General features: G+C 42.5%; 1 protein-coding gene across 1 annotated transcript in view; it reads right to left on the bottom strand.

Moving 5' to 3' along the window:
* The window catches only part of TBC1D8B (TBC1 domain family member 8B), a 783,045-nt gene that overhangs the window by 427,150 nt on the left and 328,559 nt on the right, over positions 1-27,336 (bottom strand). Inside the window, exons 6-7 of the mRNA XM_069212396.1 lie at positions 10,958-11,165; positions 7,456-7,623 (exon numbers count right to left, since the gene is read on the bottom strand). Of these exons, the coding sequence (XP_069068497.1) occupies positions 7,456-7,623; positions 10,958-11,165 (376 nt within the window). The remainder of the gene's footprint in view (positions 1-7,455; positions 7,624-10,957; positions 11,166-27,336) is intronic.

Below are 27,336 nucleotides of genomic sequence, written 5' to 3'. Positions count from 1 at the left end.
AGGATAATTTGGATTGTGTGTGACTTACCAAGACTAGAGTGAGGGTCCTTGCTTGGACAGGGGGTAACCTGACTGCCAACCAAAGACCCCATTTCTAACACATCAGTTATACCCAGCAGAGCTAACTACAACTCGCACCCCCGCGTTATACTGCTTATGACCTCACATCTTACATTACTCATGATATATTCTATGACATCACTGATGGTATCTCAAATGACATCACTGATGACATAATCGAATGAATGGATAGTTTACATAGTGGCGGGTAGCTATCATATTACTTTTCCACCGCGTTCTGTACAACCTGTGTCCAGCTAATGGATGTGTTTACAAAATGCATATGCCTCTAAAGCATTGGTGTGTAGAAATACTGTACAAGTTATAAATCATTAAATTGAAGAGTATCTGTGTGCAGATGACAGTTGATGGCTTGTGACCAGTATGTTCCACACAAGTGGCTCTGTAGTAATAGGGCAAGTATTGTAAGCAGCCTTTAAGTTAATAAACAGAATCATCTCAGCATGACAATTTCTACATAACATAGAAGACTGTGTGTACCAGTTTCTAACGTATGTGCATGTGCTTCTTTTGCCTCAGAAGACGAGCAATCTGTAAGGTTTCACTACAGTATGAAGGTTGTAGGTAGTATGATCATCAGCACTTTCAGACAAATGTTGCATAGAGTGTACACTGATCTTAGTAGATGCTTTTTTAATAGCCTGTGGTGTATTTGTCATGAGTTTCACTGTCTGCAAACAGTATGGCACAGAGTAAACTCTGACCATTGAGTAAACACTGTTTACAGTACCCACTGTTCTATTTATATCAACATAATTTTTCAATGTAGGTTCAGTGACTATAAGATAAAGATACAAGTTGTCCATAGTAGGGTATTCAATTTGGAACAAAGGCTGATCATCGTGAGTAACCTGGTTTTCTCTGAACAGTTGCATAAAGACTGAACACTGTGTGCAGTAGGGGTTGCCCACCTTTCTGTGGTTGATTGTTAATGTGAACTCAGGTACCTATGAAGTGTATGTTATAAGGTCAATGCTGCACATAACACATGCTTACTACACCTAAAGGAGTTGTGTCTGTGATGGCATTAATGATGCATCATTTTATTCTGAGCTATTTTGTACTTACTTTCTGTCGGCAAATGCCATTCTAGTTTAAGAGTAATGTGTACAAAAGAAGTTATCATTAGTGATTTAATCAATGATGTCATTTGAGATGTCATCAGTGATCTCATTTGAGATGTCATCAGTGACATTATACATGATTTCACATAACGTCATGAGTGATGTAATATGTGAGGTCATTAGCAGTGCATGTCTGTGACACAAGTTATAGTTAGATATGCTAACTATAACTGGTGAATTTCTGTGGGTTTTTTTTAGTTCAAAATGTTAATGTTGTCACTGACATATTCACCTAACTATAACATTACTTTACCTTTGATTTTTTCAGTGACCTTCTAGAGTTTTTGCAAAGTAAAGTAATATTTTATTAGCATACATAAAGCCAACCCTCAGCCTTGCAAGGTTTCGTCCGTGCGGGGTATTAGTGTTGGACACAGGGCCTTTCCTGTGGCCAGCCCCTGCAGCGAAACCCCCATAGGTAGCCAACACCATACTGCACAGGAGGGGCTTACCAATAGGGCATGGCCTGTAGCCAAGCCCTAAGGCCAACCGACCCGGTGCAGGCAACCAACCCTCCCCATGCAACCCTACACTGTGCACAGCCTTTCATTGTACAGGGGGTGGGATTGGTTGCAGGGCTTGGTTTGCAGCAAGGCCCTCCTTTCAACTTCCTGCAGCAGCCAACACTATGTTGCACATAGCCTTTAGTGTTGGCTACAGGGCCTGGCCTGCCGCCAGACCCTGTGGCCAAAAACCCAGCAGGCTGCCAACCCCAAACCGCGTAGGGTCCTTGAGGTGTACAGCATAAAGTTACCCTTCGGGCACTGGGGACCACATTCCCTGGGGCAAAACCTATTCATTAAGGTGAGGGCTAGTTCGAATCCCTGGGGCCAATAAAAAGGGAAGGGGGTCATATGGCCTCCCTCCCTAAGCCTTACAAAGTCCTCAGGGACCCTATCCCCAGGGTCATATACAAATAAACAGGGGAGGAGGGCATCCAGCCTCCATCCCCAAACTTCAATAGGTAATAAGGTTTACATTCCCCAGGGCCAAATACTAGTAAAAAATATGAAGAGGTCCAGGAGGGGGTTTAAACTCACTTCATAAAACTATTATTCTCTAGTCTAGGTTGGTGTTAAGGTAGTATCTGCTTGTGACTCAATCTATGCATTATTGTGTGTTTATATAAAGGTAATGGTGTCAACCGTTCCTCAATCATTTGTTTTAATCCCACTTTCCTCACAATTCTTGAGCTCGTTTCAAGTAACATTTATGGCTGCTGCCAATACGTCTCAACCACCACAAAATCTTTCAGACTAGTAAGAACCGTTATTCGCATGAAAATAGTGGAAAAAGTTATTTGGTTCATATCTGCTTGTCACAGGAGGAGAACATTGTTTCTGCAGTGAGGAAACAAGCTGCTTTACTCCATAATTTGGGCGTAGAAGGATGGAATATTTATGAGAGTCTGGATATGATATCTGTGGGCAGGGGTGATGGAAAAACGTGGGACTCGGATGAAAAGTTTGTGTTAATGATGGAATGTCATTTTGGTTCCAAAATTAATACTGTGTTTAAAAGACAAATTCTTCATGAGTGTAAGGGAAGACTGAGAAGATTGGGAACCACGTAGTGAGTTTAAAATCCTTATCACACATATATGAGTTTAAGACTTTCTGATAAGAAATTAACTTGTAAGGTGAACCAATTCTTAAAGAGTACAAAAGAAACTTCTGACTAGGGATCCTGATCTTAAAGAAGCCATTACCATTATTGAGGGAATGGATAATACTACCACATGGGTGCGGGAGATGAGAGAAAATAAGGGGATTGAAGATTATCAGGGGAGATCCATTAAGGAAGAGAAAGTTTGTGATGTTGGGGATGAGACTGTGCAACAGGTGACAGCAAGATCAAAAGCAAGAGTAACAAGGACTTGTGTGACAAATGTTTTAGTTATGTCAGTGAATCTCACCTAGCCAGGTTAGCCACATGCAGCAAATGGGGGGGTGGAAAGGCTCTAATGTCAAAGTGTTTACAGAAAAGAAAAGTCAAGGTGTAGCAATAGTTGAGAATAAAAAGGAAATAATCTTGAGTGTCAAAAGTGATAGCAGTGTAGAGAGTTACCCTTTCATTATGCCCGAATGTAAGATCTTGATTGGCGGGAAAGAGGCCAGTGTTTTGGCAGATTATGGTTCACCCTTTACAATGGTTAGGGACAAAAATTGGGAGGCTATTTTTGGCTTGGAAAACTTGAATTCTTACCATCTCATATAAATATATGGTGGAATCAAGTCTGATGTACTATGATAAACAGTATTGTGGATGCAATTTCAGCTCAGGGAAACAGTAGGGAAGGTCATGTGGCTAAAAGAGAAGATAATCTTCTAGGATGCCATCATCAAGGATATATGGCTATCACATTATATCCTAATGTTAGAGAAATTGTATTGTTGCTTACTGATTCTGGAAATAATGCAGATATATTCCATGATTTTCCAGATGTTTTCAAGGACACTTTTTGTACCTTGAAGGGTTTCCAGCAAAAAATGACACCATAAAAATGCTATTCCTTCTGTTCACAAAGTGATGAATGTTCAGTGATAAAGGTTTAGAATCAATGACTTGAGAACCACTCAAGGACGAATCGCAGAAGCTATTGGATGCTGGGATAATTAAGGAAATTGAAGTTTGAGTGGTGGGTCCAAGTGGTTTAAGCACATAAAGATGAAGGGAAAATATCAGATTGTGTATGGATTTTCGAGATCTTAATATGCACACTGGGGTTGACAGATAACTACTACCTAACAGATCTCATTCCTTGGCAGCTTTAGGGAAAGCTAAAATGTTTAATAGAATCAGCCTATCATCAAATTCCCTTATATGTTGATTCAAGGCATTTAACATCCTTTGTTACTCCATTGGAAGCATGTAGGTTTCTTTGCATGTCGTTTGGTTTGGCATCTGCCGTGGCATGTTTACAGAAAGTTATGAAAAAGGTTTATTCAAGGACTCCCAAAGACCTGCTTTTCCAAAATGACATTTTGGTGTCTGGCACTGACAATCTGCAACATGATAACATTTTGTGGCAAGTGATGAACAGAATGCACAAATTTAGAATGACAACTGTTACATAATTAGGACATACAATTTATTCTGAAGAAATCAGTCTCAAGTTAGATTTGGTCAAAAGCATAGTTAAGGCACCCTCTTCTAATAATAAAGATCAAATACGTTCATTTCTAGGTCTGGCTGAATGTGGTTCAAAATGTATTCCTGGGTTTCCTAATGTGACTTTACCTTTAAGTTCACGGCTTAACAAAGGTTTCTGGAATCAAGGGTGGGTCAAAGCGTTTTATACTATAAAGGAAAGCATAGTTGTTTTACCAGCCATGGGCAAATTTAATACTTGTAAGAAAACATTGTTATCCACAGATTCTAGTCTATCTGAGTTAGGAGTGGCTCTTTCTCAAGTGGTGGAGGGAGAAAAGAAGGTGATAGCTTTTGCATTCCGCTCAATCAAAGGTACAAAGGAAAGACTGTAATTTAAAAAGAGGCAATGGCGGTCTCATGGGATGTTCATAATTTCAAATACTTTTAGGGGGTGTTCCTTTCACTGTGAGGATGGATCATCGTGTACTGCTGCAGATTTTTAGTAGCAAAGGTCTAAGAAAAGGTGAGAGAGGTTGGATGGTTTTAATTTCAGGGTAGAGTATATCCCTGGGCCGAACAATAAAGCAGCCAATTGTGTGTCCAAATTATCTGTACCAAGTGTTAATGAGGAAATTGATCCTCCTCTTATTGATTGGGTTAAAGAGAATGCTTTGTCCCCTGAGGAATGGGACAGGCATTACGATGCAGATAAAGATCGCACGGAAGTATCTGAGTACATAATTAAAGGTAGGAGTGATGTTAAGGAATTGTCCAAGGAAGTGAACTGCCTTTAGAATGTCCCCGAGAATTTAAGTCTTTTGGAGGTGAAGTTATGCGGAAGGTATAAAGTGCGACCGCCAATTGGATCACAGGAGAAAGTGATCAATTTGGCTTATGCAGGACATCTGGGTAAGAGTTTGACCAAAACAATGTTAAGACAATGGTATTGGTGGCTTGGAATGGATCACCAAGTAGAAGTGGTGGTTAAGGATTGACAGACATGTGGTAATAGTGATAACAGTAAAGAAACACATTGTCTTCTGTTACCTTTAGATGTGCCAAATGAACCTTAGACAAAGTTGACATTCGATTTTGTGGGTCCATTAGAACTTCTTCCTCAAAATGAACGTTATGTTTTAATTTAGGTGGTTTAAACCTCTAAGCGGGTGGTAACCAAATGTGTTAGAGTATCCAACTCCAAAACGGTGCTTGAACGTTTTACGGAAGAATTTAGAAGGGAAGATATACCAAGTACCTGGTGACTGGCAAAAGAGTACAGTTGATATCACAACTAATGAAGAAATTTTTGGATGACATTTCTATTGTACATTTGAAGACAGTTCTCTATTTACCACAAGCCAATGGATTAGCACTAAAGATTAACCGAATGGTCTAAAGTTGTGTTCAAAGGGCAGTGGAAAATAAATTTCCATTGAAGGGAGTATTGCGTGAAACCTGGTGGGCTCAGAGTCACTCTGAGCCATGTAATAGTGTTTCCTTAAAATCTCATTTTTTCACTCCCAGAGGAAAAATACCCAATGCCAAACTCAATCTGGCATGATTAAAGCTATGCAAAGCACATAGTGGTGATTATCTTCATTCTGAAGATGAGGTCATTCCAAGACATAAGACGTATCAATCAAAGTACAAAGCTAGATATGACAATGAACATTCTTCCAAACCCATTTGTTGGGAAGAAGGTGAGAAGGTCATGGTTAGGAAGCCTGTCTTCATAAGGAAAGGATTTCAGTCTCATGGGACTATTCGTTATGAGCAAAGTAAAACAAAATGTGGTTGTTTTAGATTCAGGTGAAGTAGGGAGCATGGCCTGATAAACTAAGTGAATCACATCAATTGATAAGAAACATTAGTTGTAATAGTCTTGTTCTTGTTTAGAACTCTTTAATTCTTTAGTAGCGCAATTGAGAGTCAAATGAATATTTCTTACCTGTTCTTTTAATAAGCAAAAAATTACAAATGTTTTGTCAACTGTACTGTCATGTTTGTGTATATTTTTTTGTCTTTTTTTGTAATTAGCTTTTTTTATTATAAGCTTCATTTTCCTTCATCAAAGTATATTAATATCCTATTTAAGTTTTATGTTCCTTCTTCAAATTATATTGATATCTTATCATTTAAGAGGAAGTGATGTGTTATACCACCTGTTCTTTAGAGTGGAATGTTAAATATGTCAGTCGGAACCTATGCCATCATGATTTAGGTCATAGGTAATCAAAACTCTGAATAAGACAGTTACAACTGGAGGGACGAAGGAGGATTTCACCCTTTTTACTCGGCTCTTGTTTGACAGATCACCCCGAAACTTTCCATGCACACACTAAAAAAAAAAAGAGTACTTTCTTGGAAAGTTTTGTGGAGATTCATCAAACTGTGCCACCGTTATTAGCAATACAAGAAAAAAAAGTTTTTTCCTATGGAAAAGCTGACCTAACTATCCACTGGGTAATATATATATATATATATATATATATATCATGATGACAGATATGTGCTTATTCATAGCTTCATCTTCTCTCTTCCTTTTTGCTACAGTGCAAAATGTCCATTGCACTTATTAATTTCAAACCTGTTGTACATTTAAGCCATATTCTGTGATATTTGCCTATTACATAATGTCCTATTACATAATTCCTCCCAAACTGTTTTTAAACATACTGAATACGAATTTGCTCGAAGCTAACTTTAATAATTACTTTGCATGATCCAAATAAAAATTCAAATTGCATTATGTGGATGTACTTTACACATATTAGGCATTAAAGGGAAAAAATGTATCTAACGTAAAACGAGAACAGAATATGTGAAACCATCTTAGCGTACGCAAATGCCAATCTATGGGCATAAAAAAAAAAATCTAAACGAGTGCACCATTCTATCGCTATATACTCTTCAGAGACACGGAGGTTTTGCCATAAAATATGGACTCCATAAAATGTTTTACTTCAGAGGGCCAGGTTATAAGAAACAATTAAGCAGAACACAGAAAATGTGGAAACACATTTAAAATTATTTAAAATAATATATAAGACTTTCAGATAATATTCGGTGGATATATGTGCTGAACATTTATACAATAATTGTCAGTGTATCTGCATGATGACCATTGCAACTGCTGTTGGATATACAGATGATGTACCTCTGAACTTGCGGTGTGTTGAGGACTCGAAGTTGCTCCACACTTGTTTCTGAGCCGTGCCACAAGATTCTCGAAATCCCTAACTTCTGTAAAACGGACAGGTCTGTTCCCTCTGGTACTGATGCTCACAACTTTATTGGGTGGATCCGGTTTCTCGACCCCTATTACCTGATGACAGAATACGATCTATTTACAGATTCTTGTTTTCACTTTTGATTTGCTCCACCACATGTACTAGTCCACATACGCTAATCATTTATGTACAGAATGAATGTGCTCCATAAAAAATCCAAATGGCCTAAATTAATTGATCACATAGTCATTAACATTGATTATCTTCACCCAGCCACAATTTATGCTTAACTATTTTCATTGTGAAACATAAGAAATACACAACAACACAGTGACTAGACTTTGAGGGCAATCGCTGTCAAACCTTGATAAAACAAATGCAAAATGAAGACAGTCATGCAAGGCATCAACTATTTAAGTCAGATGTGGTTCTTTCTATGCGCCAGCATATTGAGGAATTGTATGAAAGAAACTGCAAGTTTGGATAACAGAAGAATTCACAATGATAGACAGCTCAATCAAACAAGCATTGGCTAAACCATTGGATATGGAATTGGCAAACTGGTGCAACGGTTATTTTTTTACTGCAAGCATATACAACAAACAGAAAAATATGACATGTAATTTTCTAAGTGTGGTGGCCATGTGCTTGCAAAAATTAATTACTGTATATCATTTAAAAGGAACTGTACAAGTGCTTCCAAGCAGGAATGACATAGGCCAATATGACTTACGAGAGAAACTGTTAAAGGCACCATTGGCTATGAATGTAATCTTAAGAGATAGTTTCAGCACACAAGGATGCCTAGGGAAAAAACAACCATTGACAAAGCTAACAAGTCTCATCCTTAAAGGATAGTATTGACTTGATTGCTTTGCCACTGGATGCTTGAATCCTTTTGGCATGTCACAACACATGCATGTGCACGTGTTATAACATGTACCAACCAGTGGGTTGTAAAGTCAGTACACAAAATTTGTGAGCCCGGGATGGTCATCGTATACACCATTCTAAGGTGGACACTGTGTGCAAACATGCTTACAACTTCTTAGCACTGTAATGTTGTAATACAACCACAAACGTGTCTTGAACTAAAAAATAGCATTAAAAATCACATTGAACCGAGCCTTATGGACAAGCACTGGAGTGGAGCCAGCTGCAGGGGGGATTTGGAGGTTAGAAGGTTTCACGGGTCAGGCCAGCACTAAGTAGGGGGGGAAGGTGGAATTTGAAGGCCTTAAAGAATTATATCAACAAAAAAGAATAAAAGGCAATCTGATGTTGACTACTTTTGAAAATACTTCACATTCCCAAAATGCCCTGGGCTGATATCAAGGTTAATGGGCAAACAAGTTGGCCAGTGCTTAAAGGCCAGCTAAACTACATTAGCCAATGGCTGTGACTGAAGGTGGTTGTCCAATACCTTCTTTGTATCTATGTGTATGTCAGTATGTTTGTGGGTGGGAGTGTGTGATGACTGGAGGTCTCGCCAGATAGCTCAAGCTGTCTGTAGGGGAGACACAATAAATTATAAAGAAGGAAAAGAAAAGAATATTGGTCAACTAGCGCTTACACTGAAGTGCACTTCTTTTTCAGTGGATGTGTACATGTGAACTGACAAACAGACCTCACTTACAGTATAGGAGATTCAATGGCTAAAGTAGGTTTACTCCCTGTCCCATGGTGTTTGCGGTGGTAGTTGGAAGTAAAATGTGAATCACAGCTGAACAGATCAATGGCTAAAGAGGCTGACCCTAAGCTTTTCTATTTATTATATGAGTATGTATTTGATTTACGAATTTTGATGAATATAAGAGGGCAGGGGGTAGATAAACCTGCCTTCTACACCAGACCTAAAAGTAGGAATGGTAGCATACTATGCTGCATATAATAGTAGCTATTACAATCAGAAACAGTCTTAGAAAGTGTAAATTATAGTATGCCCCAATCATCTAATTGTATTCAAATCATAATTCTAGTGTGTTGAATTTTGCTGTGGAACTAGTATTCTTCAGGACAAGATTGCAACATTGAGTTTTCGTCGCTGTCGAGTCATTAACTGGAGGGGTCTATTCAACAGTCACAAGCAAGAGAAATGTGTTTATGGGTTCCTAAAGATGCTAAGACAAATGTATGCTCATTAATGCATTATGAAATTCTACCTCAACAGATGTACATGAGATGATGGTTTCAAAGGTGTGTTAAAAAGAATGTGAGAAAGTACTGATGCTTTTGAAGGATCACAGGATCTGATGGAGTACTGGCGTGTAAAGAAGGTAATACTAGTATGGATGTCTTTACAACCTGTAACACATTACCACTAACCTCTTCTTGTTGTGGATAGTGGTGGTGGTGGGAGGGAGGAAGGGGGCGCATAGTGACAGGATATTCCTGAATCGGCCGGCTTTCACTGTCGGTTGTATTCTGGTTCTACGGCATGGTCTTAGCCTAGGGCCTAGACCGAAGGATCTATGTGACTGTACTAACGTTGATCCAGTTAAAATAATTTTCTGTGGATGTTCTAGCACTGCTATTTCATTACACTTCTCTGTCTAAAGAATTATGATGCAATTCGCAAGTGCCAAGTAGTGTTGGTATATCCTCCTTGAATGCACCATTAACCTCCTTTGGAATCAGTTGATACTATCTATATTAACTAGCAGCCAGGGCCATTTTCTCTTCTCAAAACATGTATATAAGAAAAAAGATTAGGTTTAGCGCTTTAGGAGGTTTACCTGAATAAAAAAGTAAATGCCTGGCTGCGCTGAAATTTCATGACCAGAATAGTACAGAAGGGAATACAAAACTCTGAGGGAAATCAAAGAACAAGGTAGCATACACATTTCAGCATCAGAACATGTATATTATAATCCCATTCCTAATGATAACTGCATGACACACTTTAATGATATGACCCCTTGGCATGCGAGTACCTGTTAAGGACATCAATACTTGAGTAATATGTACCTTCAAAGGAAGGCTGACAAACAATTACGAGGTTTCCAAAAATAACACAAGAAACCGTTGTGCTTGCTTTGTTCCCCCCGTTAGACTCCCTTGAATGTCCTTTTTTAAAATAATTATTCTATCACAAAAAATATTTCTAACATTAAAAACAAAATAAAGTTTTGCATAGCTCTGAATATCTCTGACTGAGTCTTTGAAAACTGCATCATGACTGATATCAAACTTGATTTAAACATGCTGGTTATGAAACATAAGAGAACAGTGAGCCAGGCATCACCTGGTAATTACAAGCCTACTAAATGACCTCTAGCTAGGAGGACCCACATGCCAGATGCAGGCAGTCTTTGCTCCTGTTATCACTTAGAAGATGGGCTCGATTCTCAAATGAAAAATTTTATCAAGAAGTAATCACTGCAGAAACCAGCATCATTTAGGTAAGATGAATCATATCATCTGCTTTACCTCCCTCAGTGGAATGATCACGCTGCACTGGCTCCCATCCTGGCTGGCAAAGCAGACGTAGTTTTCGGAAATGCACATCTTTCCCAGGGTGTTATAGTGACTACACGGGACCCATAAGAAGCATTCATGAACTTCCATTAAGCGCTCTTCTTTTGGTAGCCTGAAGAATACACAGAACTGTTCACTGTGGGCTCGGCTTTCAAGACCTCTGAGGGGAAAAGCATTGATCATTAAAAACATACACAACATTGGCGTATAAGCAAGTAAGTAAAAAGCATTTGCAATACAATGGGTCTCGCATTTGCTTGACTTAGAGCTATTAGCGTTGTAAAGTCCTAACCAGACTATTATTGCCACATAAATTGAAAATGAAAAGTAATTCAGTTTTACATAAGCGAGCCAATTTAAAGCGCCACGCCGTGAGCATGAAGGAGCACCCAAAAGGAAACAGAAGTTTGCTCGCACTCAAAACGTATCAGCAGTTATGCAATTATCCATGTAACAGGGTAGATGTCATGCAGAGCGCTTGTCTCTGAGCAAGACTGCTGGTTTAAGGATGACAGTACTTTTGTTTGTAGGCGACTGCGTCTTTCCTACAACAAGTCGCAACTGTTGTCTCAACCTTACCGGCTCACTAGCAGCACCTCACCAGAAACACAATAGTAAAAGGTGATTTATGGCAGCCGTTTACACTTGGACTCGAAAATAAGATATCTCAAGGAGTGTTGTGGTTAAACGGAGATTACCCTTTTCTCACAGATATATTATGTCTCATACAAACACAGACAATTACACAGATGCAGTAAAGTTACAATAGTTTTTATTTAACATAACTGCAATTTGCGATACGTTGCATGGGCTGCAATGATTAGGATAATGAATAAAGCAAGAAACAGTATTGTGAAGACGAGAGTCATGATTACAAAGACCCCCACCATCTTGCAATATATAGAAAAGATATATGAGATGTAATATGCCCTAATACCCTAATGTGAAAAGGCCTAACCTCCTACATAAAGGAGAGCTGGGTTTGTTAAACCTAATCTGCCAATGCCATGTCCATGAGAGGAGCCCCCAACCCTCGTTACCTTGGAATGAGGTTTCTATCTCAGACTCCGCAGGGACACGAAGACTGGGTCAGCGTCAAGACGACTGCAGTATCGGCATCAGCGATGGTGGCGATGCCCTCTGGTCAGAATCCCTCTGATTATCTGTCTAAAGTGTGATGTATTTATACAGATCTACAAGGTCCCCTGACGTAGGTGTGCTCCTAAACAATAGATAACAGACATGCTTGGGACGGCAATTAATATCAACAATCCCTCGAAAGTATAGAGAGGGAAAATCCATAAGTGTGAACACCTACTGTTTGTTTCTCTTTGGTGCTTGATCTTGACGCCTTGGCGCGGTGACACTGATAATGTTACCCATAACAAGTGGCCTAACTATAAACAAGGCAGCCATCTTAGAAGAAATAAATAATTAAATTGGCTAAGATAGAGCAAGCTAAGTAGGTTAAAAGTCACTAGGTGACGGGGGCACAAGTCTACAAGCCAGAGGCTAAGCTAACTCCTGTTATCCCATTAAAACGAACTAGGATTCACTACACCCTCCCCATTGCCGTAACAGGTATGACGAAGGTACAGGAACCCAAATGCTAAAACTTGCTTCTGAACTAAAAGAGAGGTTAATGTCAACTATGACAAGTACAGCGTGCAACAGCAAATGTCAATTTAAATGGATAATTTGGAATCGGGAATGGCAAGTCAATTCATCAAATTATTTGTTATACGCATGATCTTGAAGAATGTCATCGAAGTCACCAACCAAGGACCTAATAAATGAGTCAACATCTTCCGATGTTAAGTCGAGTGCTAGGCGAACAAACGGATCCACAGAGCAGAAGTGAGCCGTATTTCCTGGTGTATCGTTATCCGTTGCAGTGTCCTCATCCATGGTAGATCTCAAAACGGAAGGCTCATAGGTGGCCTCGCGGAGCAACCTCATTCTCAAGGGGCATGACCGTGTATGAACCCTCATCGGGGACATCAGCAGTTCGTGGTCCACAGGAGATGTCGGTGCAACAGCAAGACAGACCATAGGCAGATGTTCAAAGAGACACCATATGCAGCGGAAGGCTGGTTGTACGCACCAGAGAAGGGGCTGAAATGACAACAACCAGTCACGCTCCAGTTCCACCAGCAAAGGTGCACCGAAGATCCGAACCATGCGCTCACGGCACAGTGGAGTTGGTGGGAGCGGCTCCATTGCTCTGTGTTGCTGGAAAGAAACAACCACTGCGAATCAGAAGAAATAGCAGTAGTCTGCCAATTAAAGCCAAAATAATCGGAAAGCCACTAAACACACTTGAAAAGAGAGAATGGATGGCTGATGGGATGACTCCGAAGACAGTCTGGAAGATGGACACGAAACCAGACCGGACAGCCTTAAAGAAATGGACAATCCCAGTGGTGCTTGAAGCATTGAATATTCTGGATACCAGTTCTCCAAAGTGTTTGGGGAAATCGGTATTTAAAAGGGATTGTATCTCGGCTGATGATCTCGCAATCTGGAGAGCATACCTCTCCTTTGCGGATGTCAAGGCGACCTGTTTTTGAAACAATAGCGCCTTTAGCCTACTCAGCTTGTCATAGTTCACATTAATAGTATCTATGTGGGGCCACATGTCAGATACTTTAATCTCTTGTGTGGTGGGAAACAAAACATGTCCACAACACGTAACGACCTTCGAGACAGAGATTGCGTAGGCAATTCCGGGTCGCATGCCGCAACAACTTTGATCGTTCAGTACAACATAACTTCCATTGGAAAGTACATGAAACACCGGACGAATCAAGGGGACGGGAGTACCCTTCAGAAAACAGGCCAAATTTGCAACCCCCGCATTGCAAAGACCGTGAAGAGACACCTGTTTGCATATCATAGAATGACGAACAGCAGTCTCACATTGGCTCCCGCTAAGAAAGATCTCCCTTTCGCCGTTCAGACATCTATAGTCAAAGGGAAACTCCCACTCTTCCTTAATAAAGCTATCTCCTAGTTGCTCATATCGTCCCACTGCAAGATGTTTCAGGCAGCTCGAGAAACGAAAGGTCGAAATCGGTAAATTAATAATGCCGTGTAAGAGCCAGATAGTTGAAGGACTCTCTGCTACCGTGAAGGGCAACTTATCTAATTTCTCTACTTGAAGCAGGGTGAAACTAGCCTCCCTTTTAGCCATTGTCTCTTGTTCCTTGGAAAAATTAAAAGCAGTGAAGAATTCACTCCCATTAATGTACTTCCATGGAATGTGGCCACTTTTCAGTGTCTGTAATGTCCAACCTAGCTGCATGATGGAACGTAGCTGTGTTTGCCCATGATATAACCGGGACAAGTCTGTCTGAGTGATATCAATAGCAGACGACACTATATTTGATAGTGAATAAATCCTGTTGGACAGTGTATTCATGCCATTGTCGACAACAGCTAATGTTTTTTTCAAACTTTTCCTTATCTAGTTGCCTTAAAAGCGCAGCAGCCTCAATTTGGGAAAGTTTCCAAATTTCATTGTACATAGCATATAAAAACCTTTTCGAGCGCTGTTTTCTAGGACCCAGCAGAAAATCCTGCAAGTCTATATTTTCAGAAAGAGTGTTCAGGTGTTTCTTAACTGCGGCTAACGTGTTTGTTTGCACCCATTACTTGCACAGCTTACCCACACTGTATGTTGTAACTATACCGGTATGTTGACCCAATATAAAGCGAGGGTCTGGCCTGTTAATTGAAAACCCCCCTGAAGAGTTCCAAAAACGCTTTTGACACTCATTAGTGTCTGTGGGCCATACCAACCACCCGCCGGGACTGGAAAGTGAAGAATTATAGGTACCAGCCTTAACCACTGCATCTAGCCTTTCCTCTGTGATATTAAGGAAGTGTTGCCAATCTTTAAACCTTGCCGGAGTAGAGATACTGGGCGTGTTCAGATCTTTAATTTTTGCAAACCCCAGACAGGATGTCTGCTCAATAGTGTCATTTAAGAAAATCATTTGCACAGGAATGAGGCATGATCGAAACAAAGCCTCCCTACCCTGTTTTTGCCAATCTTGTGTTCCCCATACGCTTTTCAAGTCAATAGTGCTCTTCCAGTATCCGTAACCCTCAATCGAGAGCCGGGAAACAAAGGGATCTGAATAAATCAGTTTTGGATGTTAGCAAAATTTTCCTAGTTTGTGCCGGAGGTATTTTAAAATAATACGACTCTGCTTTTCTTGTATCATGCCCAGAAAAGTATGTAAATGTATCGCTATAATACTTTGGACTCCCCACCAGTGGTGTAGAACAGTGTTCCCACTGTGTGTAGTTCAAGAGGGGCCTGTATCTAGTGGCACAGTGTAGGTAGTGATGTCCCCAATTGTTATAGCAGACCATTTCCCCATAATTCATTGTATAATCATATACATCATCACTTTCAAAAGTGGAATAGTCCTTCATTTCAGTTAGCATGGAATCAACTGTTTGGACATCCCAATCATCAGAGACAACATCAGGTGTAACTACATCAGTCATTGAAATTTTGAACACGTATGGTATTTGAATAATTTCTGTAGGCCCGTATATATCGAATGGAACTTTGTCCCACACAATCCCATCAGTAATCGGTATTGCCGTAATATTTACAGGGGACAAATCCCTTCGGACCTTATGTGAAGAATGATGTGGTGTTAAAACTTCATCAACAGGCTCCACTGAGGAGCGATCAGGAATATAGTGACCACTTATGAGCAAAAAGAAAACAGTCACAAAACCAATCCATAAAAATAATGCAATAAATGTCAAACAGAACCACAAGTAGTTCCATGGGTATATCAAATAGTTCTTTTTAAGCCATTGATACAGCTTACTACTTTTTGAAATATCGTCAATCACTGTAGATGATGAATCTGAAGAAAAATCATCAATGTCAATGAAATAGCCAGAGGTAGTCTCTGCAAACACAGGAGCCGGTGTATTCTGATCCACCGCACGTGGAGGCTCTTGGTAGACAACGCCATCTGTCGGTGAAGTGTTCGTGTAAAGTACAGCTAAATCTTGAACCGGGGTGGTCACTGGAGATGTGACTGGAACCAACAAAAGTTAATTTTCCGCCCTCCCCATGGTCGAGGAAGTGTCCGGAACAGCAGGTGACATCGTCGCATAGTCTGTAGTAGTGATGTTTATCCTTCTATGTAGATGGATGTCCTGTTGGGTAGTGAGAGGGGATCGGGAACCACCTAAGGGACCTCCTGGTCTACTGTGAAGGATCGGCCACATGGTGTAATTTGATGTCATCAATGGAGATGAATCTGTTCGTCTTAGAACCAGACAGTGGTGGTAAGATGACAGTCCCGGTGCCTTTTATTCCCAAGACTGGTACCGGTGCTCTGTATGATGGACCGAACTCCTTCTTCACAGCGATCTTCTCACGAACCAGATCCCCAACTTTAGGAATCCAGCCAGTTGAAGTTTTCGCCAATTCCATTATTCCTAAGGTGGCAGCACTTGCAGATGATTTATCATCACAAAATTGTTGAAGCTCCTGTAAAACAGTGAGACGTTCTTTTATGTCAAACGGCGTTTCTGCTGCCACCATACCAGGGGCATCAAGATCTGGGACATACATAGGTATCCCAAAGAGAACCTCATATGGAGAACGTCCCCCCAAGGACCGTCTTTGCAGATTATTCAGTGCTCTCTGGACCCCATATAGGTGGTGTAACCAACTGCGGCCTGAACCTAATACTCGAGCTGTTAAGGACTGCTTTAGATCACGATTCCACCTCTCCATGACCGAATTTCCCTCGCGATGGTAGGGTGAGGAGTAATGGAGTTCAACACCCATTGTCCCCATGGTGTCCCTGAATGCCTTAGAGGCAAATGCAGGGCCCTGGTCCGAATGGAATGCTGCAACCGCATATGTACCGATAAAGATCAGCAAATCTTTTATAACAGTCGGGGTGTCAGCCGACCGCTGTGGCCATACCCACAGGAATCTAGAACAGGAATCCACAGCCACTAAAATGTATTTGTATGCACCATCAGGCTGTAAGGGACCACAATGGTCTAGGTACACACACTGAAGTGGCTTGTCGGACACTAAGAGGGATGCCTGCGTTGGGCGTTTGATATTAGAGCCCTTAATCTGCTGGCAAATGTCACAGCAAAGGACATACTACTTTGTTCGTCTGCATAGACCAGGCCACCAGTAGCGTTGCTGTAGAATTGTTATCGTGGCCTGTATACCAGCATGTGCAGAAGCGACACCCTCATGCGCTGCTGTAATCAGATCTAATCTCTGGTCTTCATTGGGGATCACTCGATTTCCAACCCCAGGAATCGTTGTATAAGCGACATTCTGTGCACTGATATGGTAAGTATAGTTTGTAGGGTATCCTTTCGGAAGGGGCTTGCCTGCAGCTGAAGCTTTAACGCCAATCAATATTTCATTATCCAATCTCGCCCGAGAACGAGTCACTGCAGCCACAGAAGCCGTAACTACTGATGCTTTGGCCGCTTCATCAGCCAATGTATTACCGGCAACGTGTACTCCTACACGTTGGTGTCCTAATGTATGGACTACATGGACACACGGTAGCTTATTCTTAATATCAGCCACCCTCCCCCACAATGTTTTGTGTTTAATGGTGTTCCCTTTAGAATCTCTAAACCTGTTCAGTTTCAAATGATTGAGATATTCATTGTATGACTGGACGCAGTAATATGAGTCACAGACTATCAAAGTCTGGTTTCCTATCTCAGTATGTTTGAGTGCTAGAATAAGAGCTTTAAGCTCAGCCAACTGTGCCGTGCAGTCCCCTAAGGTCTGCGTGTAGGTATTGTGAGGGTGGAAAACTCCATCTTTCATCACTCCGCTCACGGCTGCGCAAGCTGCAGAGTATTGATGTTTAGTACCTACAGCCGGTGGTGCTGAACCGTCAGTGTATATGATAGTATGGTAGCTGTCTAGTGGCAAGATATTTAGAGGAGCGGGGTACTCTTGTTCATACTGGAGAAATTCTTGTGTTTGAAGTCTTGGATCGAATATATAATCGACATCAGTGGCGGTCAGAGACGTTGCCCATTGAATCCAACGTGGATGTAATGCCTTAGCGTTAGGAACGCTCGCTTTAGTGACAGCCTCTAAGGCCGGCACTGGGGAGACAACAATAATACATTTCCTCTGGGCAAGTGGCCTCTCTTTTATGACGGCCATCTGAACTGCCGTCAGAATCTTTTCTGTAGGTGCAAAACGTTGTTCAGCATTTGAGTATAAATGTGATTTATATGCTATCGGTATCGTGTCATCCTCATTAAAGGTGACATAAGTAAATCCTATGGCACCAGCAATTATTCTGATGACCAAATTCTTTTTATTGTCACGTGTCTGTAAGTGTTTAGCTTTTATCATGTCCTGTTGCATGTCCCTAAGGATGTGCGTGTGTTCAATTGTCCAGTGTCTGCTAAAAAATTTGGGCTGAACTAGGTCATACAGTGGCTTGATGCGTTCTGCATAATCTGGAATGTATGTTCTGCCAAAATTGAAGAAACCCAGTAATGATTGCAATTTCTTAAGTGTGTTCGGAGGCTGTAGTTGAGCACATTTCTCTAGAAAGTGCGGGCCAGGCTCTTCCCTTCGCTTGATAGCTCATATCCCAGGAATAACACACTAAGAAAGGCTATCTTGCTTTTCCTAAAATTGAATTTGTAACCGAGGTCTGCAAACCCCAAAATGATCTGATCGACTCTCGCAAGATGAATGTCGAGGACGTCGTCTGTGAGATATATGTCATCCACATAGGACAATGCCTCGGAATCAATATCATGTAATATTGATGTTACACGTGCTGAAAACAGGCCTGGGCTATTTTTATAGCCTTGAGGTAAACGGCAAAAGCGTTTCTGAAAGCCAAATGAAAATGCACTTAGGTCCCGACTTTCATGAGATAAATTCTGGCAGAAGAACCCATTAGATATGTCTAATGTTGTTTTATATTTTTTATGCACTATATTGTTTATCAGTGCTGTGCTGTGTGAATTTTAAATAGCATACATGCGTGTATGACTATTTAAGTGCCTATAATCTACCACTATTCTATAAAAATGATCTGGCTTTGCAACGGGGAATAACGGATTATTCATTGCAGATGTACAGGGCTCAATTACTCCCTGGTGTTCAAGTTGTGATAGGATCGCCTTTACTGGAGCTTTCGCTTCATGTTTAAAAGGGTATTGTGGCTGCGGTTGGGGTGTAGACCTAACGGGAATAACATGACAAGGAGACTCCTTGTCCCAACCTACATGATTGCGGTATAGTGCAGGTGCCTGCGCTAAAGCCCATTCAACAGCATAGGCTCCTTTTGCTTCTTCCGGAACAAGATCGGAGAAAGAAGGCAAAATGACATCTTCCCCATGCGGGAGCTTGCAGACGTGTTCAGGTGGCCAGTCTTTTTCGGCCAATAGGATATCACTAGTAAGTTAATCCCAAAATATCACACTAATAGTGCGCTCCATGTCTCCCTCTATCTGAATTTTTAAGTCATAAACCCTATCGGGGGGAAGAACGCGGCCATCCGCTGTTTCAACCGCAATGTAATCGCTAGTTGCTGTCGCATCCAGATGATCTTTCAGACTCTGGCGACATATCGTGACCTCTGCCGCACTGTCTAACAGAGTCACTGCCCACCTCTTGTTCCTCAACAGCGTTCTCAATATTACTGGCATTTTTAACTGTCAGTGCTGCCACCTTCTTCTTTTTAAACTGTGGCTTTTGCTGAGGAGTCTTTTCTTCTTTTTTAATGGTAGACTGCTGTGAGTCTTTCTTTTCTTTCACGTATTCCGGACGTCGATCTTGACGGCCCCCTCTCTCGCTAAGTCTATCCGGTGCGTCCTGAAAGGAACGAGAGGGACATGAATCAGTATATCTGTCTGGAGTTATAATGTTCTCCCTATTTCTGAGATTATATCTCCTTTCGGAGTTCTCCGGGTGTGGAGAATCAGCTCTCTTATTTCTTCTTTCTTTGAAATCTTTTTGTTTGTCCCAGTGCTTCTTAGAGCCCTCTTGTGCCTGCTTTGTACCCTCCTTATGGGCGGTACCTTGTAACTCCAATTTTTTAGGTTTGGCTCCCAAACTATCCCGTCCTATACTAGTATAGGTATCGGAAATTATTTTCGGTAGCTGTCTCTCTTGTTCCTGGTTTGGAGTTTCCCGGAGACGGTGGCGAATTGCCAGTGCTACCGCTTCCCCTTTAATATTACTTAGTATAATTGATGATACGGCGTCAAAGTTACGCATTAATTTCATCCCCAAATCCAGGGCTGGTGCAGCCCCATGCTCATTTTGTATTTGTTTTAACACTTCCGGTAAATTGGCAAGTGTCTGGGTACCATGTGTGGCAGTATATATGGCAGCGAAGACTGTACCCCATGTGGCACAGTCATCCACCGAGGGAACCATCCCAAAAGGCAAGCACATAGTGAGCAATCTATGTTTTTCCTGTGGTCCCGTATGGGGAAACACAGCTTCCAGCTGATTCATTTTCTGGGCAATCTAGAACGGTAGCTTCTATTATCAGAGTAACATCCCCACCCTCATCTGTAAGGCCATGCGATAATAAATGTTGTGTTAGTGCATGTCTAGCATTTTCAGGAATGTCTATGGCATCAGCCATATTTGTTTAGAGAAATGGAACACCAGAAACCTACAGCTTAATTAGGTGTTACCTTTTCAGCTGAGGAGGATTCTCCCAAAGACCACGGACGTCTCCGTATAATGGTACTTAGGGTACCTGTTGTCTGTGAGACAGTGATAGTCAGGGTATCCGTAAATTAGTGCCTAAACGCCCCACGTTGGGCGCCATGCCGTAGTTTGGACTCTTGCTCTGAGTAAGACTGCTGGTTTAAGGATGACAGTACTTTTGTTTGTAGGCGATTGCGTCTTTCCTACAACAAGTCGCAACTGTTGTCCCAACCTTACCGGCTCACTAGCAGCACCTCACCAGAAACACAATAGTAAAAGGTGATTTATGGCAGCCGTTTACACATGGACTCAAAAATAAGATATCTCAGGGAGTGTCGTGGTTAAACGGAGATTACCCTTTTCTCACAGATATATTATGTCTCATACAAACACAGGCAATGACACAGATGCAGTAAAGATACAATAGTTTTTATTTAACATAACTGCAATTTGCGATAAGTTGCATGGGCTGCAATGATTAGGATAATGAATAAAGTAAGAAACAGTATTGTGAAGACGAGAGTCATGATTACAAAGACCCCCACCATCTTGCAATATATAGAAAAGATATACGATATATAATATGCCCTAATACCCTAATGTGAAAAGGCCTAACCTCCTACCTAAAGGAGAGCTGGGTTTGTCAAACCTAATCTGCCAATGCCATGTCCATGAGAGGGGCCCCCAACCCTCGTTACCTTGGAATGAGGTCTCTATCTCCGACTCCGCAGGGACACGAAGACTGGGTCAGCGTCAAGACGACTGCAGCATCGGTATCAGCGATGGTGGCGATGCCCTCTGGTCGGAATCCCTCTGATTATCTGTCTAAAGTGTGATGTATTTATACAGATCTACAAGGTCCCCTGACGTAGGTGTGTTCCTAAACAATAGATAACAGACATGCTTGGGACGGCAATTATTATCAACAATCCCTCGAAAGTATAGAGAGGGAAAATCCCTAAGTGTGAACACCTACTGTTTGTTTGTCTTTGGTGCTTGATCTTGACGCCTTGGGGCAGTAACACTGATAATGTTACCCATAACAAGTGGCCGTGCAGGGTTATTTTTGATGCGCCCAAGGTACAATTTCACGCTAACAGTGTTAGTGTGTTTTTCAAACTACTTAAAGACTCTTTTTGATTTTTAATTGATAACTGGACTTGTGTATTGTGGATTTTTGTTGTTTGGTCTTCTTTTGTTTAGAGAAATATCTCCTATTTTTCTAAACCTGTGTTGTATCATTTTGTTTTTTTTTCATTAAGTTACTTTGTGTCTTGGTACAAATACTTTACACCTAGCACTGAAGTTAAGCCTACTGCTCTGCCAAGATACCAAGGGGGTAAGCAGGAGTTAGCTGAGGGTGATTCTGTTTTACCCTGACTAGAGTGAGGGTCCTTGCTTGAACAGGGGGTAACCTGACTGTCAACCAAAAACCCCATTTCTAACAGAGTCACTTCATGTACCACAGGTCAATTGTGCATTATGGGCCCGATCTACTAGTTAATGGTTGTAAAAATCTGGTTACAGTTTACGATCAGTATTTTTGCAACCAGAACGAAATTAATGCACCCTGTCTACTAACAGGTCAGTTTGCTATATTCTTACTCGCAATTCTGCCTACTTCATGAATATTAATGAGATAGGTCACAAAATGTTACTCGCTCCAATTGGTGGCCTGTTAAAGTCTGTAGACCACCATGTCTGCAATCACCTTTCAATAAAGCAAACCTTTATATATTTATTAATGTATATATTATATTTAATTTATATTTAATGAAGCCTGTTTTCCTTAAAGAAGACAGGGCTGGCTTTAAAAAGAAAAGGGTTTCTTTGTGTAAAAAGTCTCAGTCAAAATTAACAATGGTCGTCTGGACCACTGCCTACTCATCGACAAACTGTTTTTTAACTAATCATTCACAAATGGATATACATCCCGCAGCCTGCCGGGGATCAGGGCCCTGGCCTTGCATGCTCTCTGTGGTGAACTGGAGGCAGCATCACCAGAGGTGCGCACGGCCTGCGCAACACTGCAGTGGTATCCTACCAGGGTGGCTGTCTGCCTCATCTGGCTGCCCTGACAGATTGCCCTCACCATCACAATGGATCTACCGACCAACGGGCAGCGCAGGGTGTCGGCAGCCAAGTAAGCACCTGGTTCCGAGGCTTAAACCCTGCAGTGGGGCACCCCGTCTCAAGTCTTCTCTTATGCAAATCACTGCTTGCCCTGAGAGAGGAGGCGAAGGGGGTGATCTTGCAGTTCTACAAAGCCCTCATCCTAGGACTGCTTCTCCCTTCTCCATCACTCCGGATGAAATACAGCCAGGAGAGAGACTTTAGTGCAGCAATGAAGCCTGCCCGGAAAAGACTCTTCCCAGCACTATAGCAACACACGTGATCTATCCCTGCCAGCCTTTCAGTTATACACGCATCTCACGGGGAACTGCCCAACTATACTATACTGTTAGAGCACCAGAATGGACAGTGCCTGTGGGGGAAATCCGACCACCTTCCAGGACTAGTTGATACACAATCATGGTGAAGCAGTGGTGCCCTAAGCAGGGACCTAGAGTGGAGGGGAGGTGCCCTATCATCCCGCCAGTCATGTAACACAGAGATTGGCAGATAGAGCCGGGGCCAGGGCCATGCATGCGAATGAGTAAATGTTTGATTAACTCCTGCAGGGTATCAAGGTTGTCAAGGCCACGTTGGATCCAAAACAGCATGCCCAGACAATTGGAATGAGTCTCCTATGAGCGGACCAAGCAAAATTGCGTGACAAAGGGGAGTCAAATAAGTCCATCTTGGCAACCCTTCGCCCATCAGTGACAGAAATGAAAGCACAACTACAGGCCATCCTGGCAGAGGTTACATTGCTACGGAAGGGTAGGTCATGCCACAGTAATGTTTGCATTGTGGGGCTCCCAAAGGGAACAGAGAGCCTCAACATGGAACTCTTCATTGAGGATTGGTTGCTCAACAACGTGCTGGGGGTAAGAGGTCCACCTTCTACTCAGTCAAGAGGTCCCATGCAGTTCCAAGGATGGCCCCTCTACCAGGGCCCTGCCGCAACCGGTGGTGGTGCCGCTCTTTAAATATCACTACTGAGATCATATCTTGCAAGTTGCTCGTGCAAATGTCCCCTGGCAAGTGGAGAACAGTATAATGAACATTTATCCAGACTGAACAACAGATGTGCAGAATGCAAGGGGATCTTTCATGTTGATTAGTCAAAAACTTCCCCTGTTGGGCATATGCTACTCGCTTATGTTTCCAGCTAAACTGAGCATTGTAGACTCTGAGTGCACCTTTTTCTTCCAAACACTAGCCGAAGCCTGGGAATAGCTTGAGACCAACGGTGTCACCCTGCCACAATGAAGCCCACAGAGATCGGGCAGTAGACAGAACAGGAGTCCTAGGCGACAGCAGCCTTTCACTCCTAGGAATAAGCAGCAAGAGAGCGAACATTGGTGATAGCTGAGCTGGAATCCTGTCAGTCAGACCACAGGCTGAACCTATGGTGAGCTCACCAGGGAGGGAGCCAACTCATGCTCTGGATGACATTCCCCCAGAGCTTCAGTCTGGCCTGGCTCTTATCCCTAGGGCAGCGTATCATGCCATTTAAACTTCAGATGCTATATCCTTTATCGTAGCTCTCAGTACTGAATGAGTCTTTTTTCATGTGGGAGGGGACCACACTAACTGTACAACAGGAGAGGTATGGCTGCTCTACTTCTCATCTCATGGTTAAAGCCCCCCCCCTAGTGCCTTATGAACTTGTTTACATTTGTTATGTTCTGTTACTTTTATATGGCTTGGGACTTGTTCCTGTCTTGATCTGGGGTTGGGAGTTTGGGACATTTGTTTTTATCTATAGTTTCTCTCTTGTGTGGAAGTACAACTCTGGGGCAAGGGTGGAGGATCCGGGTGGGGTGTGGGGCTGGAGGGGGTGAGGAGGGGAGGGGGTCATCTCTAAAACAGTATGACAGCACAACAGAATGATTCTCGCCCTACATATAACATTCTTACTGGGAATGGCCACACTCAGGTGCCGGCACCAGGTATACACTTACCTGTGACACCAGCAGATTAATTTGCCCTTTTTGCAAGAAGCACATGACGGCCCTGGAGCAACTGATGCTCAACCACCATTAGAGGGTTCAGCTCGTCTGCACCTCCTACTCTGCTTATGCTAGAGGGATACTCCTGTGGGTAGCACCTATGTCGTCGCTGGTAATCATGTGTAAAATGGTGGCCCCCAAAGGGCGCCTTCTGGTGGCAACAGGGAGGCTGGACGGCGCTCTCACTGCACTTGCAGTACCATATGCACATAATAGTGGGCAAACACATTTCTAGAGGCCCTGACCCCCACACTAGTACAGGATTTCAACACACCAAGCATAAGGGGGTGGTGATTTTAACTCCATGTATGATACTTCTATGGCTAGATCCACCCCCCTAGTTGGTAGTGCCCCTGCCGTCCGCACTGCCTGGATGATTTAGGATTGCAGGACAGCTGTATGCACCCTCTCACAAGGGAATGTTCATACTTCTCTCCTGTCCACCAAGTACACACCAGAACAGAACTTCTCTTATGCAGCCCTATTATGGTTCCATTTGTTGCATCGACTGAATACTCTCTGACCATAGCCCCCCTCAAAATGACGGTACACTGGGCTTGGTGGAGTGCCCCGATACCTACCTGGAAACAACATACACAGGCCTTACACAATGATACCTTTTGTGAAAATGTTGGCACGCAAGTCTCCCAGTACCTCAAAACAAATGACAGTACTACAACTGATAAAGGGATAGATTGTGACACCTTATAGGTGGCTAAGCAGGGCCTGTGTATTAGACGGACTATAGGGTGAAACTCACAATCCGACGTGCACTCACAGACAAGGAAGATGCCATACGCCAAATGGAAATACTGGTGTAATACAAGTGGACGAGGGCACAGGTCTGACAGATGAGCTCTCTACCCTCAAGACTGAACATTGGACAGACTGGGGAAACTGGATTATGCGGAATCCATTGCCAGTAGGCATGGAGAGGGGGGCAGGGAGGGTGCTGGCCTGTTTGTTGCATACAGAAGGGGACAGACCAACACTGAACGAGATCAAAACCCAAACCGGTGTTATCCTGTACACACAGACTGACATTAACAGCGCCTTCTTCAATTATTGTAATACCCTGTGTCGAGAGAGGCACCAACAGCAGGGGGGCCCCCACTGCAGGATAACTTAGATAGCCTTTCAATTCCATGCTTGGACCCCCTACAGCACAATTGGACCCCCTACAGCACCAATTCTTAGATGAGCCAATGACAGCAGAGGAAATCTAGCTCACAATCGCTCAGATGTCACGCAACCAACCTCCAGGGACGCAAGGGTTCCCTGTAGAATTCTATTCAATGTATAAGGCCACCCTCACACCAATATTACTGCAAATGTTTTAGTCTGCCTGATCTAGAGGAGTATTACCTGCATCCTTGAGAGAGTCATTGACAGTGGTCTTTTCTAAACTAGGCCGAGATCAATTAAGCATAAAATCATACACACAGCTATCCCTGCTGAACTCTAAGATCCTTGGTAAGATAATTATATAATGTCACTGTTCCATCGGTGGGAGGAACAGATGACTTAACCTACAGTGGCTCTTCAGGGTCATGGAGGAACACTCTCTGGGTTTGTCTCCATAGGTGTCGATCTCCCTAAACATCGAGAAAGCTTTTGATACGCTGGTCTGGCCTTATTTTTAGGCAGTCCTGTGTCAGATGGGCTTCGGGCCAAGATTCTGAAGTGGATAGGTCTTCTATACATACACCTGTTTGCTCGGGTGTGCACAGGTAAGGAAATATCTGCAACATTTTGGGTGGGCAGGGAAATCAGACAAGGCTGTTGGTTCTTCCCAATCACATTTGCCCTAGCAATGGAGACACTGGCAGGTTTGTTTTGATTGTGGGGCCCAAAGTGGGGCATACTGAGCGGGGGACACATGGAAGGAAATGTCACTTTATGCAGACAACACCTTAGTATAACTGAGGGATGTGCATACAGACCTGTCCCAGGTGATGAAAGTGCTGGATTAATTTGGAATGGTTTCTGGCCCGAAACTGATCTGGCCTAAATTGTGCATCTTTCCTTCCTGAAAACTCAGGTAGTTGGAAAAAGACAAACCCAATAAATGGGATTAACCTGGAAATACAACTCATTCTGTTATCTGGGGATTATTGTCTGTCATTCAGACGATAATCTCATACAAGGTAACCCGAGAGCTGTGATGGACACTGCATTTGTCCCTAGCATTCTGGACGTCTCCACCTCTCTTCTCGATGGGTAGAGTGGCCATAACTAAAATATTGATAGTACCTCGTGTGCGCTCTCTTCTTTTTTCTGCCCTTTTCAACAACCCTTCCTTGAGGTTTTTTTGCCAAACTGCAATCTGTCTTTTCCAACTTGATATGGCCAAAGGGAGAAAGAGAATGGCACTACACAAATAGCATGGCCCTTTCGAAAAGGCCCTTCCTCTACCTACAAATTGCATTATGCAGCAACACAGATGCCGTGGCCCAAGCTTCGGCTGGTAGCTGTGTCAAACTCCGAAA

The sequence above is a fragment of the Pleurodeles waltl genome, chromosome 2_1 (genome assembly GCF_031143425.1).
Source record: "Pleurodeles waltl isolate 20211129_DDA chromosome 2_1, aPleWal1.hap1.20221129, whole genome shotgun sequence".
NCBI lineage: Eukaryota > Metazoa > Chordata > Amphibia > Caudata > Salamandridae > Pleurodeles > Pleurodeles waltl.
This window is presented reverse-complemented; position numbering and strand designations above follow the sequence as displayed.